Source organism: Akebia trifoliata, chromosome 12 (assembly GCF_017979445.1).
Source record: "Akebia trifoliata isolate Shusen 1 chromosome 12, ASM1797944v1, whole genome shotgun sequence".
In the NCBI taxonomy this organism is placed as follows: domain Eukaryota; kingdom Viridiplantae; phylum Streptophyta; class Magnoliopsida; order Ranunculales; family Lardizabalaceae; genus Akebia; species Akebia trifoliata.
Genome location: NC_141386.1, coordinates 10627519 through 10645178, shown reverse-complemented (window position 1 = coordinate 10645178; position 17660 = coordinate 10627519). Strand labels below are relative to the sequence as shown.

General features: G+C 40.2%; 1 protein-coding gene across 1 annotated transcript; it reads right to left on the bottom strand.

Annotated features, from left to right (window-relative positions):
* Positions 1-610: 610 nt before the first annotated feature.
* LOC147388881 (uncharacterized) lies at positions 611-3898 on the bottom strand. The gene is made up of 3 exons (XM_086419665.1): positions 3372-3898; positions 3067-3288; positions 611-838 (listed from the first exon to the last, which is right to left on the bottom strand). Exons 1-3 carry the CDS (start codon positions 3549-3551, stop codon positions 611-613), a joined length of 630 nt encoding a protein of 209 aa, XP_086275791.1. The 5' UTR covers positions 3552-3898.
* Positions 3899-17660: the final 13762 nt, after the last annotated feature.

Below are 17660 nucleotides of genomic sequence, written 5' to 3'. Positions count from 1 at the left end.
ATCCGTTCCTATGGCACGGATAAGACATAAAATACCCTATCCGTGCTCTTGGAACGGATGAACATTGAAAAACCCAATCCGTGTTGAAGGCACGGACCAGAACATGCCTCAGCCTTGGGACCCAAGTCATTGAAAAATACTGATAATTTTGGAATACGTAATGTTTATCTTAGGGCTTAACAATAGAAATTCCTACGTGCTCGATAAGTGTGTCCAAAACTCTCAAAAACTCCTTAGATACATATTGGGCATGTAGGAACTCATCAAGATCATATTAAGCCAAATTGGACCTCGAAGGACCACATTACTCGCCATGAGTCCCAAACGACTCACACCACTCAAGAGCACACTCGAAGGGTCCTTGGGACCCTCGTCGCACCCTTTTACCCACCAATAGATTCATCGACACTCGAGAGGACTCAAAAGCCCCAATGAACAATATCTCACCCGAGAAGTTCGAATGAATTACACACATAGTCATGACAATGTAACAAATACAAGGAACAATGAGCGTAAATACTTATATACACCAAAGTATAATGTCTGCATACAATAGCTGAAAGTCTAATATAGAAACATCTAATGTTTTGCAAGTTACATAAAAACAAAATCAGACAGAGGGGAGAGCATCGTCCCGAGCACTCTGAGTCTCTGGGACAGTTCCAGAAGAAGATCCAGCCACTGCACCCGAGCCAGACACCCCGGAAGAAGGTAGGCCATGCATCCGCAACCGTCCCTCCGAATCCGTGAAGAATAGCTCCGCGTCCAAGGCAGCATCCTGCTCCGTAGTACCCGCGAGATCAGCACATGGAACGGAGGGACCAGTAGAGGGGGAGGCCTGAAAATAAGATAAACAAAGCATATTAAGCAACAATGATATATGCTGCATGGGTAGAGAAATGAACGAATAAAATGTAAGTACTTACCCTAGGAGGTGTCTGAAAATACGTGCTTCGTACCATATCTAGTCCTAGAGGGGGGGTGAATAGGATAATTAAAATTTCTTTCGATTTATCCAATTTTAACTTAGATTGATAATTTGACTATGTGTTCTAAGTCATTCACCTAGCATCGATTTGGCACTTATGTCTCTAAGATGCATTTAATGAAATACACTTGAAATTTAATCATTCATTTAATCATGTCATTTAATGACACATTCATATACGATTTACCTATTCGGCATTTTATGGCATCGCATGACATTCAAAACATTCAAGTGTAAATTGCGGAATTATAAACACATGAACAAAACATACGTCATCTAATGGATCGACAATGTGCTTACATCCATTCTTATGGCAAGTCTCTAGTTTGTAATGCAATTGAAATTTTCTTAGAATATAAACATTCATCGTATGACATACTTAGCATAGTATTCATTCATAGCATACATTCATCTAAGTATAAACTAATAGAAACATTTTCACAAACACGAGACAAGCATTTTATAGTGGTTCGGCAACGTGCCTACATCCACTCACAAGATTCCTACCTAGGAACTTGGTGTTCACTATCAAAGGGGTTTATGGTTCACCTCAAACCTTTTACATAGAATTTTTATACATAGGCTAAATTCTAAAACCTTAAGATCGAGAGAACGCATTCTCTCGAAATTGTGAGTTTTGTTCCTCGGAAACTCAGAAACCTCTACTCTTGTCAAGAATCCTCGATTCTAATCAAGAGCTTGGTTTTTGAGGGCTGAACCAAGTAACCACATACATATATTTTTAAAATTAAAAACAAAGTCAAAGACTCACTCAACTTCATAAGATTTGTCAATGGAGATCTTGAGTTCTTGGAGTCCTTGAGCTTACAAGTACGTCTCGACGGTTGGATCTTCCAATCAAGCTTTCGAGTTCGTCGGCTACTTGTAATTACTCCTACCATCATCTCTTTTTTGCTCTTTGCTCTATGAATGTACCAATGTGTGTGCAAGGTAACGTTTGATGGGCGGAGAGGGATCAAATGAGAAGTCTAGGAATGTTGAAGGGTTCACCTAAGTTAGACTCTCATGAAAGTAGAGAAGACTCTCAAAATGTGGAGAGAGGAGAGGCAATCTTCTTTAGGATTGATCCAAAGGAAGGGCTAAGGGTCAAAAGGATTTTCAATGAAGTTTGAGCCCTTCCATGGCTAGAGAGAGGGTTAAAAGTATGTAGAAATGGAGGGTTTACTTCTCTCAAGCTTCAACCAACCCAAATGAATGAGTTGGAGTTGTTATATATGAGAAGAGAGCAAATTCGTGGCTCAACGGTCATAAATATGACCGTTTGAGCGCTTGCTGTCGGTGGCACCATCAGGACTGTCGGTGGCACCGTCAGCCACAAGTGAGGCACATCAGTAAATTACCAAAATGCCCCCACAGAGTGTTTTGACCATAACTTCCAAACGGTAGCTCCGTTTTGTATGCTGTTCGGGGAGCTGATAGATATTACTATTTAGAATATCCCCAACCTGCCACCAAGGGGTGGGTCATGATAAAAATGGGTAAAATGACCAAAATACCCTTTTTATCATTTTTGGTCAAAACGAGCTTTCGGGAAGTCCGATGTCGAAACGGTTTGAAGGTGTGCTAGATTTTACCTATATAATAACACCTATAAAACACCAAGGACAGAAAATGGTTTTAGGGTGGTCAAATCTTTAATGTCCCCTCTATGTCCATATTCGATTCCCAAAAGGTCCGATGAGCGAACGGGTCGAGGAAAGAGTTTTCCTAGTTACAACGGGTCGACCTATCAATCATCTAAGTGTTGGAAAATGGTATTAGGTAGTCTCATTACCTCTTAGGCTTTGTGCACACACATGGAAGCTTTTTGTCGAGGTATGTACGGTTGAGCAGCTTTAACGGAGTCTTCATATGTCTTCAATGGTAAATCGATCCGACACTCAACATGTGTCTCGGGATTGACAAAATATGGAACTTACAGTGTCGGAGGCCGCGCAGAGGTGCTCGCTCCATCTCGACGTCGATAGTAGTCCTGAAAAGATCGTATGTTAGAACCAGTCAAAATTTAATACCAGGAGTTATGATCTGCAAAACAGAAAATAAGCGAAATGACGTACCATCTCAGCCTGAAAACGAGACTCGCGCATGGCCATCTCCAGCTCCAACTCCTGGATCCGGGTCGCCTGAGTCTCGAGACGAGCCTCTTGCTCCTCCAACCGAGCAGCCTGCTCCTCCACCTCCGCCCTAGAGGCCCTCCACTTGTTCTCCATCTCCACTGCCCTCGCCGCTTGGGCCTCAATCACATCGTAACCCTCTCGAAGACGACGAAGATCATCAGCCTGAAAACAAGAAAGTCAACCAAGGAAGAATGATAAAAAGCAGAAAATTCTAAAAAAAGGGAAGGCAATGATAGAATATATACCGTGACAGCATGCTCCTGTAGAAGGACCCCTCCAATCTCAGTGATCCCGGCCCGGGCAGTGACAGCAGGCATAATGCACCCAATGGAGGCCTCTCGGAACCACACCTGGTAGTCACCCCCTCTCACCAGTCCAGCAGCATCTACGCCCCGCGCCTGGGCAAGATACTCATCCACCGTCATCGCACCCGAGATAGGCTCAGGTGGAGCGACAGGGATGCGAAGACTCCCGTCATGCTGAAAGAACAAACGCTCCCCTAGATAAAATGTATATCTCTGCTCACCAATGAAGTAGGGGTAGCGCTGTCGCCTGGTGTTACGCCTATAGGCGTTCCTCACCTCCTGCCTCCCGCTAAAGGTGCGGGGAAGGTCTCGCAAAGTAACAGAGAAGATCTGCAAAAGAGATAGTCAGAAGACAGAAAAGTTTAAGGCCAAACGAAAGAGAAAAGTTCAAGTACTCACGTCTCGAAGACGACACCGGTCAATGTGGGCCCGTGCACTCCTGGGGCTGCTCCTAATGGCCCTAGCATCTCTGGTGGCCCAAAACGCCCCTAATAGGTAACCCTCGTCAGGATGACGACGGGTGGGCAGATAAAAGGGAAAGTAGACATGAACGAATATCTAAAAGAAAGGATGAGGCGTCAGACGAGAAAATAGGAAGTGGAAAGAGAATCAGACAGAGACATAAAATCAGGATCTAATTTACCTCGATAAAATGCCAAAAGAATCGAGTAGAGATGCCAGCTCCACGGGGCACAGTAATGCCCGCCACTACTCGATCGAGGCCGGCCAGAATGGTACCATAAATGAGACTACTCCAATCAAAATCGCCAATGTGATCGATATCATGCATGACAGAGAGGAATGTGGTGGAAACTGAAGAATCGTCCTCTAAGAAGAAACAGCTACCAATGAGAAGGAGAAAGCAGATCCGAAAGATGATGTCGAAATCACGATCACCGAAGCGGGCCGATCTCTCTCTATAGGTAGGTGGAGCTCCCTCCTCCCCCTCAATCAACAGTAGACCCATCAACACCTCTGTGCTAATCCTACCCTGCTTCCCCACCATAGAAGCGGGTACTCTAGTAATGCCCAACAGCTCTCCCACCTCCTGGATAGATAGCAGAGTCAAAGGCAGAGGCTCTCCATCCATCGCGATACCTGTAATCGCCACAAAATCCGAAGGCCTGATGCCTATCTCCACCTCTGGCAGATGGAATGAATGAGTCGTCGGAAACCACCTCTCCACCATGGCCAAGAACAAGGGTCGATCCGCCTTAAAAGACGGTATCTGCAAGAAAGCGCCGAAGCCCACAGTGGCAAACTGCGTCCGAATGTCATCCGAGAATAGGGCGGCAGTAAAAAGAAAGGCACTCCACCTACCCCTGAAGTTGGCTGAAGGATAGGGTGTAGGAATGTCCAAACGAACTAACATGGAGACATGCCTTCCTAATCCACGGAGAAGAGAGGTATCTGGTACTCTCTCATTCTCCTCTGCAGGGATCTCAACCCTGGGAACCTCTCTGCCAACTCTACCGGCAGCTACGGCCCTATCCGCCCGACCTCGGCCACCGCGTCGACCTCTACCACCACTACCGCTCGGCAGATCCTCAACTGGACCACTGTGAGAAGAACTGGCCTCATCTGCCCTGCTGCCAGACGAAGAGCCAGCTACCGACGCTGAATCGGGCCTACGCGAAGGCTATCTCGGCCAACCATACTCTGTGGCCACACCGGACCCCAAGTCAAAGCGAGCCCGAGTCCGGGGCCTCGCCTCCTCCTCCTCATCATCGGATAACCGACGCACTACTCGACTCCTCCGCTCTCTACCCATCTGCAAGTCGCCATATGATCAATCAACAACGCAAAAGTCGCGTATCTCGATGAATCTGCCTAGGATAAACCTAACCAAGTCGAGTCAAACCAGCTTAAACTCAATCAATCAGTGTCCTACCTAGTTAACCCACTAAACCCATCCCATCTAGGTCAAATCTAAGTCAAACCCATCCAATCAAAGCCAAACCTGGGTCAACTCAACCTAAAACCCAGTCAACTCGACCAACTCACCCAAAACCGAGCCAATCCTACTCAACTCAGTAAACATGACCAACTCAGCCAAATTCAGTCAACCCAAGATCAAGTCAACCCGCAAATCCAGTCAAAACCAATCCAATCCCAGTCAACTCAAAGTCTTACCAAAACCTAGTCAACATAAGCTAACGCAATCAATCCAGACCCAGTCAACTCGAAGTCAATTCAGCCCAGTCTAACCCCAAACCAAATCAAACCAGTTTGAACCCAGTCAACCTAATCAAAGCCAACCAGTCTTATACCAACCCCAAAATGACCTTTAAACTACATCTCTTCCCGCCCAAAAGCAATTTCCGAAATGCCCCTCTTACCCATCTATACCATCACTTCTTCACTAAACGATCCTTCAAACAAGCCACCCGGATCCCCATGTACCACCTTAAATGGCCCCAACTTCAACCCTACTAAACCCCAACATAAGTCGCCCTCAACCATCATCCCTACATGATTCACCCTCAACCATCATCACTTCCAAACTACACAAACCCATACACCCTATGAACCGAACCTACCAAACCCAACGACCACCCAAGAATCGATTGCCAATCCAAGTCGCCCAAATGGTCCAGCCTCATCAAAACTCTCATCAAAACAGTACCAAACCGCGATATCTTATTAACAGCCACATAAACCACCCCTCCTACCACCTAAAATAGTACTGTGCCCCATCATCCTGGGAAATTTTCATCCATCACCATTCTCCGTAAACCCCATCATGGCAGTTTGCCTCACGAATCAAAAGCCACCAATCATACCCACAACCGTCTCCATACACCACCATCAAGTTCCCAAACATCCTGGGAAACTCCTCGTCCAACACCAACAGTAACCCATACGTTCATGAAAAAGCATAAAAGATCGACAGAATAATTGATATCACATGCAAATAAAAAGGAAGGAAATAGCACATATAAAGAAGGCAAAAACGAAAATCAAAGGGGAAACACAAAGCAGAGGCATTGTTCACGCATGAAGTGGGTAAGGAAGATAAAAGAGAGAGGTTAACCGAAGACTTACCTCGACACAAGACCGTAATCGAACTCGCCCGCACGCCAAATTCTCTCACAAGCATTCAAAGGCGATACACACTCCCACTTACGCTCACAACCAGTTCGCAAAAGGTCCGAACAATGAAAATAAAGAAAAAATGAAGAGAAGAGAAGAGAAGTTAATAAGAAAATGAAGAGGTGAGAGGAGAATCGTCAAAAGGCGCCTGAGAGAAAGAAAAACCGAAAGAAACCGAAGAAGAAGAAAATGGAGGGGCGCGCAGGCTTTAACCGTTTGAAATTCCTACTGGTCCGTCTCACCATTGCGGATGAGACAAGGAATGCGTCATCCGTTCCACTAGAACGGAAAAGGAGAGCTTAATAGAATCCGTTCCCCAGGCACGGATGAGATAAAAATAATACCATCCGTGTTTTAGACACGGGTCAAATCACTCCAAACGTCATCCGTGCCTTAAGCACGGATCAAATCGAAAAAAAAAAAAAAATCAATCAAAAATTAAAAATAAAAAAAAATAAAAAAAAAATAAAAAAAACCTTTCGAGTTGCACTCAATTTCGATTTGTCAAAACACGACCGAGAAATACCCAAATTTCAAAATCACCAAGTATTCATCAAATCCGAGGTTTCACACGAGCTCCGCGCCATCGAGACCAAAGAATCAATAAGGTAACTCTGTCAGACCCCGTGCTTGAGTAACCATTTTTATGCAAAAGTCATCAATTCAGCCGATAATTCGAAGTCGTGTTTTGCAAAATTTCGTCGGGCCCGTACAAATAGGGGTTTGGTCTATTCTTTGCATGCAATTCCTGCAAAGAAGGGCAGCTGTAGACACCTCAATTTGAACGGGCCCTCACTTAAAAGGGCCCAAAAACAATAATGTTTCAATAAATTCGACCCACGGGGCTCAATGGCCCGAATCATCAAAAATGATATTTTCACCAAAACCCAAGCCACTAACACCTCTCAATGGGTTAGTAGGTTCACCAAAAGGGTTCGGCACGCTCCCATCTACCCCGCTTCATGCGAAATACCGATTTCCCAACAAAAGGGGCCAACGGGCCCAAAAGCCCGATTCGCCAACACGTGGCATTTTTTATTAAATCAATGATTTTAAACAAAAAAATTCAAAATAATAAAATGTGAGACTTGGGATGCCTACCCCTTCATCCAACCTTCACCGTTCCATCTCCAAATCCGATGTCCAATCCAAAACAACCCACAACCCTTCTAAACCCAAGCCCAATACATTAAAAGCCCATAAACCACTATCCATACCCAATTCACTATCCAACCCATACCAACCCCTCAACATCAAAAGATGACACTTGTCATCACCATCCTTCACCTCCCTCATCCAATCACCCACTCCCATCACCATGCTTTAAACAACTCATCTAACCTATCTCACTTCTCTCCAAAATCACCTCAACCCATACCCTACCCTAACCTAACCTACCCCCATCCTCTAACATCAACAACCAACTACACCTTCACCCATACCTTACCCATCACCATTATCTAACATCATCAACCACCCACATCATCACCCATACCTCTACCCATCATCTTCCTTAAAACACTCCAATAAAATCAACTCAACCCATACTTCCATCATCATCAATCAACTAACCCATTTCTCTCTCTCTAATCAAACAACCCCCATCAACCAATCAACCAATCTCATCACCTCACCCCCTCATCATGATTGCCACATGGCATCATCTCCTTTCTCCTCCCAAAAACCAACTTAACAACCTCTTACACAACCCATTCTCCTTAATCTACACACCTCACCTCATCAACCAACCTAACACTCATTCTCTAAACCACCCCCTTACACCCCCACTCCACCACCAACCATCACTCATGTCAACCCATCAAACACTCTACCCAAATGGATTTGGGTAGGATCCAACCCATTTGGATTTACACCTCACCCATTCTCACTCATTACATATTTACCCTCTATTTCACCTCAAATTTCACACCTTTCACTCCTCAATCCTATGTCATTACCCCTTCTCTCACATTTTAACCCCATTATACCCCCAAACCCCCTCCAAACACCTATAAATACCTCTCCTCTCATCCCAAAAATGGTTACACCAAGTCTCACAAGAAAAAGATTTTTCTCTACTCCTCTCTATCATTCTCTAATACTATCTTCTAAAAAGGAAATTCCATTCTCATATTACACTAAGGGCTTAAGAAGCATAGAAGAAGAAGGAAGGGAAGAAAAGAAAGGAGAACCTTGAAGCTACAAGGTGGGTCTTAACCTCCCCCCCCCTTTCTCTCTCTCTAACCTTCTACTCTTCCCTCTTCTAATACCCCCTTCTTCTATTTTATTTTACCCCTTTTTATGATTGGACCCAAAGGCTAAGGTTCATGAGGGTCATTTCCATTAATGAAATGACCCTATGATCAAGCCAAAATTAAATCCCTACTTAGGAAACAAATGCACCCACGTGGTACAATTTTCACTTTCTTTTAAAAATCAAAGTAGCCGAGTTGTGTAGAGGTTACCGCCACGTGGCGGGGAGAAAAGGGTGCCTAACACCTTCCCTTTTCTCTAATCGAGTTGCTTACCCAAATCTCAAGGTTTGACCATCCCTTTATCCATCGTGAGTCACTAAAGATGCCGAAATGTCATTCCTTGAAAAATGCCTCACGGGTGACCATTCACACCCACTTCCAACTTGAATGGTGGCGACTCCAATATTTAGTAGTTGTGGCCGTCATAACGACGAAAACCACGTAGCTACAAAGGTCAACAAGAACAAGGTGAGTTTGGACAAAGATCACCCCCCTTTTCTTATCTCCACTTTTCTATTCACTTCTTCCCTTCTCTACACCTATGCACACACCAGAAATGGTTTGAGTAATTGAAGGGTCCCATTTTCAATAAGGGTGCCCCCAATGGTTTGAACCAACATCAAAATCCCTCAAATTCGAGGGCATATATCGGATCTTTCCAACTCTTTTTTGTTTTATTTTCAAAAGGACCGAATCCGAGGTTACCACCAATGGTAGAGGGAATAGGGTGCTTAACACTTTCCCTACTTCCAAATATGGACCCCCTTACCTAGTTCAAATGTTGGACCAAATGAGTCATATTTGTACGAGAGTCACTTAATGCCAATATAACCCGGGTGACCATTCACACCCTTTTACCAAAAAAGAATGGTGGGAGAGATATTCAAAAATGAAGAATGTCGTGTCCACAGCTTGGTGGCTCCAGTAGGTTGTATACTAGCGGGTCCAACCTTTTTTTTTATTCTGTCATTTTTCAAAACAAAATGTATGTTTCCATTTGTTTGTTTTCTAGTTTATCTACTAACGTCTGTTGGTTTTTTTTTTTCAAGTTTCATGTGAGAATGGATGTAATATTTACTTACTTATGTTTTTGTTTTTCAATTTTTATTTTGGAACAAAGGATGTAAGGATGGATACACTTTTCAAAAAAACATAAAATGCACGTGCACGCGCATTTAATATCCTAATGCACAAACCACCCCCTTCCTTGTTAAAATTCTAGTCCCGGATGTCGATACTCTGAAGCCCCTGAGATCGTTATTTTGGGTGTGGGGAGGAGAACGTCCACCCCATTCACCAACCTAAGACATGGATACTGTGGTGTACATTGAAGTTTGAAGAATGGGTATCTAAAAAACACCTATAAACCTGCATGCATCCCATGTTTGTATGTTACAATTTTATTTTTAATAGATAAAGGACACTAAGGTTTTCAAAATTAATTATGTATCCATCCCATATTTGTATGTTATAATTTTATTTTTAATATACAAAGGACACTAAGGTTTTCAAAATTAATTGTGTATCCATCCCATGTTTATTTGTTACAATTTTATTTTTAGTGCACGAAGGTAACTTGTATAGATTTTAGGTGACTTTCTCTTTTATGTTTCGTTGTATGTCCCCCTAGGTAAAGGGCGAAGTTGCTTTTCCTTTATGTTTTACATCATAAAAAAAGATTTTTTTGTTGCCCAAGCCAAAAACTAATGGCTATGTGTCTCAAAATCAAGAAAAATAGGGGCCAAAATAGGGAGTAGGAAGAAGTTTGGCTTGTGATAAAAGCTTCTGGTCTGTGGTTCATGCACGGACTTAAGAAAAATTATTCAATCCTTGCTTTAAGCACGGACCAGTGCCAAAAAAAGAAATTTTTTTTATGAAAATTAAGGTTCTGGTCCTTGTTCAAAGTATTGACCTATACAAAAACACTATGGTCTGTTCATGAAAAACGGACCCTAAAAAAAATTTGTTTTTTTTTTCATTTTGTCCTTTACATCAGTTCTAACAACTTTTCTTTTGGACTTTTTTTTTTGAGTTTTAAGGTTTAAAAATGATCAAATAAACTACTTTTATTGTTAAGCTTAAGGCCTACACCTCGCCACTTTTTGTTTGATCAAAATGGAACTCACCTGCACTCTATCAATTAAAGTAGATCTCGCCCAACGTGGCATACTATTGATCTCAATCATAATCAAATCCAATATCATCCCTCACCAAGTATCCATTTCAAATATTGGTCCACGACCCATATTCGCTTCAAATGGGTCCCCAGCTCATATAAACTTTAAATAGGTCTACTACCAATATCCACTTTAAATGGGTCTCTGACCCATATCCACTTCCAAATGGGTCTACAACCTATACCTACTTCGAAATGGGTCTACAACCCATATTCACTTCTAAATGACTCCATGACCCATACCTATTTCAAGACGGATATACAACATATCCATTTCCAAATAGGTCTACGACCCATATGCATTTAAAATGGGTCCATGACCCATATCCACTTCGAATATGGGTCCATGACCCATATCCACTTCAAAATGGTCAACGACCCTTATCCATGACCCATATCCATTTCGAACCATGATTCATATGCAATTCATCAAGATCAACAATCAGGCGATCAATTCAAATGAATCTATTTATTTTTTCAACAAATTAGATTTTTTTCAAAAAAAAGAAGAATTTTAAAACACCAATTGCAATTCATGATCAAAGTCGATGCTTAAGAATGATCTTGCCCTGTTGATATAAGGGGAAAAACTACGTTTATTTAAGGAAATGAGTTGATTTAAAAACGCTGTTATGTTCCACCTTTTCTTGGGGATCTGATTAACCGATCTTGGTTTTAAAAAATTGGATTGGGGGCTAAAAAAGATAAAGAAAAGAGATATTTTTCCAACTCGACTTTTTTCAGTAATCTACTTTTACAAAATGTTTGACCAACTTCATGTTGATGCCAGTTCTGTGCTGATGTAATTATTTTTTAAATGATACCAACTCTGCGTCGATGTTAGTTCTATGTTGATGTAATTCTTTTTTTAAATATTTTATAAACTTCGTGTCAAAGCCAGCTCCATATTGATGTAATCCCCTTTTTCAAAATGTTTTATCGACTCCATGCTGATGCCAGCTCCGTGCTGATATAATCATTTTTTAATCATGCCAACTCCGTGTTGATACTAGCTCTATGTTGATGTAATCATTTTTTTAATTATGCCAGTTCCGTGTTGATGTAATCATTTTGTTAATTATGCTAGTTTCGTGTTGATGCCAGCTCCGTGCTGATATAATTCTTTTTTTCTAATTTTTATCAACTCCGCGTTGATGCCAATTTTATGCTAATGCTAACTCTGTGCTGATGTAATCATTTTTTAATTATGCCAATTCCGTATTGATGTTAGCTCTGTGCTGATGTAATCATTTTTTTAACTATGCCATCCCCGTATTGATCCTAGCTTTATGTTGATATAATTATTTTCAAACTATACCAACTCCGTGTTGATGCCAACTTTTTGCTGATGCCAATTTCATGCTGACGTAATCATTTTTTAATTATATCGACTCTGTATTGATGCCGACTCCGTGCTAATGTAATTCTTTTTCAAAATATTTTACGAACTCCATGTTGATGCCAGCTCCGTCCTTGTAGACATGAAATGTTCGCCATAAATCTCAATGCTACATTGTTTGGAGTCGCCACCATTCTTTTTTAGAAATGGGTGTGAATGGGCACCCGAATCGATTTTTAAAAATCATTTTTCCCATGGCATTGTAGTGACTCTCATTTGTTGGACAGGGCAAGGTCTACCTAAAATCTAAATAAGGAGGTCCGATTAGAGGATGGGGAAAATGTTAGGCACCCCATCCTCTCCACCAAAGGTGGTTACCTTGCTTGGCCATTTTATTTTGTAAAAATTTAAGATAATAGATAATAAAATGCATGAAAATACATGCTAAGAGTGGTGTGTGCATTGGAGTGAAATGTCCCATTTTCAAAGGATTTTTTATTTCAAAGTGACATTAGGAGCATTCTATGGAAGAGAATGACCCATGTAGTCACATTAAATTTATGAAATTGAATATAGGTTTGAGCTCTTAGAGAGACTCCATGATGGAGTTCATTTGAAGCCACAACCTTGATACATGTATGCATGACTAGAAACTTAGTGTTTCACCCCATCAAGAGGGTGACACATTTCTTTATCATTGCCATACATAGGTGGGTGTGTGCATTGTGTACAATATGATGCATGAAATTAGGGTAAAAAGGATTTCAACCCCCATCCTTTCAATTGAACCTTAGTCCAATCTACCGGGGATGGGAGAGGGTATGCATTACATCCTAAGGAATTTCTAAAAAATAAAAGAAAATGAGAGGGTTAAAAGAAGAGAATGCAAACTTTGAAATAAATAGACTACATGTTAAACCCCATCTTGTCCCTTGATGAACTTGAACCTTGAAAAGTAGACTTTAGAGTTAAGTGAGATGGTTGAGGGTTGAGTTGAAGTTTAGAAGATGAGAGAATGAGTAGGAATTTTAGTAGAGTTTTAGGTTGAGAGATGGGAGCTTGAGAGTATGAGTTGTTCATAGAAAATGAGGGTATTTATAGAGTTTTGGAGGGTTTTTGGGGATAAAGTGATCCAACCCTAAAAATAAATAAAAAAAAACATAAAGTTTAGGTTATTTCTTTTTGGATTTTTCATTTGTATGAGGGTAAAGATGTCATTTGTGAAGAAATCCTAAAAGGATTCTTTGATCTTTGATTTTTTGGTAAATAGAAATGAGAGAACAAAAATACTTTTGGGAGGGTGAATAAGGAAGTGACATGTGTAAATGTGGAGTGGTAGGTAAAAAGTAGATCTTGGTTCATTTGTAAATAACACATAAAGCAAGGGTGGAAGTATATTTTTGAAATAGACCAATAGGAGAACAAAAATACTTTTGGGAGGGTGAGTAGGAGAATGACATGTGTAAAGGTGAAGTGGTAGGTGAAAGGTAGACCTTGATTCATTTGTAAATAACTCATAAAGTAAGGTGGAAGTATATTTTTGAAATAGACTAATGGGAGAACTCCATGTATGTACTTGAAGATTCCCATCTTTTGAGGGTATGATTGGTAGTTCTCTCACCTTTATAAATTATTACCAAAAACCTAAGAACCTTTTTGGTTTGACTAACCCTTTTGGGAAGGGTAATCTTGAATTTTCACAAGAAAGAGTTGACTCTCCAATTAGATAATGCATTGGGTATTGAGGGCTTATAAGAGATCAACATATGTTACATTTTGAGGGGGTATGAGAGAATGAGCTTAGAATGAACTTGGTATTAGGCTTAGGCGATGGACTTGGTATTGGGCTTAGGCGATGGACTTGGGCTATGGACTATGGGTATTATGACTATATAGGTTGGTTAATGGATAATGGATACGAAATTGGGTTGGTCCATGATTAGGAAGGTGGGTAAGGTATGGATTTAGATTAGATTAGGGACGTGGTATGGAATTAGATTGGATTAGGGAAGTGGTATGGAATTAGATTGGATTAGGGACAAGGTTGAGCATGCAAACTATATGACATGATGCATGTATGCATATATGCATGAAAATAATGCCAAGTGGAATTGCGGGTTCATCGAAAAGCTTAAGTTCTAAATCAGAATCAATTCGAGAAAATTTGGATTCTCCTAACGGGTTCGTGCAAATTAGGGTATCTACAGTACTAATATAATTCTTTTAAATATATATATACCAACTCTGTGTTGATGCCAACTTCGGGCTGATATAATTTTTTTTCTCAAACGATCCAGCTCCGCACTGACGAACCATGTTTTTTAAATTTACTTAATTAAATTTTCCTTTTGGGTGCCATCCTTAATAATTGACCAGACCTAATAAAAAATCATTCATTTTTCTTTTTATAAATAAGATAATAATATTTGGTTTTCTGTACACATAGGTGGCCAAATGAAAGAAGTACAAACATCCTAAGAAGTCTCTATGAGTAACTGTGAGTAACTCAAAGGACCCACAACCTGTGACGAATGAAGTAACCGAGGCTAAAGCGATGATAGCAAGGTTATTGGAAACAACGAAAATGCAGGTGAGAATGCTGATTATCGTCCTAAGTAGTACAAATTTTCTACAAGCACAAGCCGCTCAACACCAAGCATTTGGGTCAAACCTTGAACTCCTTGAGCAATCACGACTAGATTAGTAAACCACCCCACTTCCTACTATGCCAGTATATCAGGGCCTTCTGCTTTAGATCCCATAGAATCACCCACTTTCGATGGTCATCATAGACAATGAGTGTGATTTCAGGGTTCCCGAAGCCAAAACTGCTATTGATGACAAAATGGCCCAGTAGATTGAGTCTCTCTTAGAGGAAATGAGACGAATCAATGGCACAAACACTTTAGGAAGGACCAGGTTCAAGGACCTTTGCTTCTACCCAATGCACAGTTTCCGGCCAAGTTCAAATGCCCAGAATTTGAGAAATATAATGGTGTTGGGTGTTCTTTGTCTCACCTCAAATTGTTCTGGGGATCAATGTGCCAATACGGCGAGGACGATAGATTGCTGATACAGTTGTTTTGGAGAAGCTTGATAGGACCGGCTCTTAAATGGTTCTCCGGATTGGATCATTCACTCATCAAGAGTTGACAGGATCTAGCTGAAATGTTCTAGTATAACTATAGATTTAACATAGATGTGGGGTTGGATCAAAATTACATGGCAAAGATGACGAGAAAATAGAGAAAATAGTGAAGGAATATGCCCAAAGATGTAGAGAGTAAACTTCCCAAGTAAGGCCTGCCATAACTGAGCAAGAGATAAACACCACGTTCATCTCTACATTGGGGCATTCTGATGAGACTATCGTTGTTCTTCTCACCAGAGTTAATAATAATCTTACGTTTATCTTACTTGTGGGGAAAGTAGGGGATCGAACCCAAGAGAAAGGAGGAATAGAGTTAAGCTAAGAAGATAAAATTCAAATTAACTAAAAGGAATTAAAACTGTTTTTCTTTGTATTTTTGAACTTATAAGAAAATATAAAATTACTAGAAAAGAGACTAAAGTAAATGAAATTAAAAGCAAGTAAACTTATGAAATTAAAATACCATTAGAGGTGGATCTACCTAGAACATGTTGATGAGCAATTCTTAGTTTCAAGCCTTTTTATAACTCAATCGTAAGGGCTTGGTGTTAGCTCCTTAGATCGGAAAGTTTTGCAAATGAAATGAAATAAGGGAACATAAACAAAGTAGAATTCTTTGAAAACTTCCTACTACCAATTATCTAGTTTAAGCATACTTTATCTTGATCTAATCGAAGCATAAAGTATCTATATTAAGAATAATAGGTGCAAGAAACTTAAAGAGAATTCATAAGCATTTTAAATAAAAGAAAGGCATGAAATTAAAAATAACACAAGAACTTGCTCTAAGCTTTTCCACTCTCCAATGGAGGGGAACTTAGCCTAATGTCATTGCAAGAGAGGGAAGATAAGAGATGAAAGAACTTTTCTTCATTTCATGGAGAAAATTACAACTTCTTCTTCTTCTACTTCTTACAAGACTAATTAGCCAAAAGGAAATAAGTAGAAAATGAAAATACAAAAAATAAGAGAATAGGCAAAGAGTCTTAGATTAAAGGAGTTTTGGATAAGAGAACCAAGATGGGACCCTTTTTCTAGAAATGAAGGCTCTATTTATAGAGAAAAATGTGTGTAGAAGAGTCTAAAAGTAGCCTCCATATTTCTTTGCACAAAAAGACAAAAGAGGAGAATATGAGTTAAGGATTAGGGCATTCCAAAATGGGCCCAAATACTTTTGCCTTGAGATTTTGATTTTAAATTGTTGATTTTCTGCACAAGAAACACACGTAATTAGATTTATCTAGTAAATGAATTTATTTATATATAATTAAGCCTAATTAACATGCAACGTGGTGGTTTGAGGCTTATCATGATTATTATCATAATATAGAGAAATAGGTACAAAAATCAAGATAAATATCTGAAAAATGTGCGTATAATTGAGTGTTTGGAGACACTCATCACACCCCCAAACTTACCTTTTTCTAGTCCCTAGAAAATAAAACTGCCACTTTCGTAGGCACCTCGACTGCATTTAGCGAATGCAGCAAGCCCTTGAACCGCGAGGTTACCCCTAGTGGACGAGTTTGACTCGTGAGGGTTTGCAGAAAATATACCCACAAAATTGGAAAACAACTTTGAAGTAAAAATAGTCAAAATCAAAACTTATATTGAAAAGCACAAGTCTTTTTTTTGGTTTTTTCAATCAATTAGAAGTACTGCTTGGTATAGAGTCCCAACCCTTATTTCTCTACGACAAAACTTAGACTTAAATTGACCTTTGAGCGATAGTGATTCTAACTTAGAAATTTAAGAGATTCGATTTCCCAAAATGAGTTTCAACCTTCTAACTACTCAAGAATAACTGGAGTAACTTAGGGTTTAATTCTAAACTTAGCATCCTGTCTGGGGTAGTGAGAAGTGTGGCTATTCAATTTAATACCTCTAAGGGGCTTTATCTGTGATATTCCAGTATACTCACATTTTTACACTTGATGGCTTTCACCCTACTAAAATTTTAACATAAACTTTTGGATCTTTGACTTGTTCTCTTTTTTTATTTTTTTTATTTTTTTTAATATTACTTCTTCACTATTTTTCTAAGAAAAGTAGGCAGCCCTTTTCAAGGTACCAAGTCTAATTCAATGGTTGTTGTACAAGGTGTATACAATCCAGTTCTGTTTTTCTTCTAATCAACCAACCAATTGAACAAGGAAGTCAAAGTTCATCAAACCTAGTTTTTCCTTAAATTCTAGGTAGAAAGAAGGTAACAAGC

Coding starts and splice junctions, on each gene's coding strand:
- LOC147388881 (XM_086419665.1), bottom strand. CDS start 3,551: ATGACGGTGGATGAGTATCTTGCCCAGGCGCGGGGCGTAGATGCTGCT. Junction 3,289..3,371: donor TACAGGAGCATGCTGTCACG/GTATATATTCTA, acceptor TCTTGTTTTCAG/GCTGATGATCTTCGTCGTCT. Junction 839..3,066: donor CTCGTTTTCAGGCTGAGATG/GTACGTCATTTC, acceptor TCTTATTTTCAG/GCCTCCCCCTCTACTGGTCC.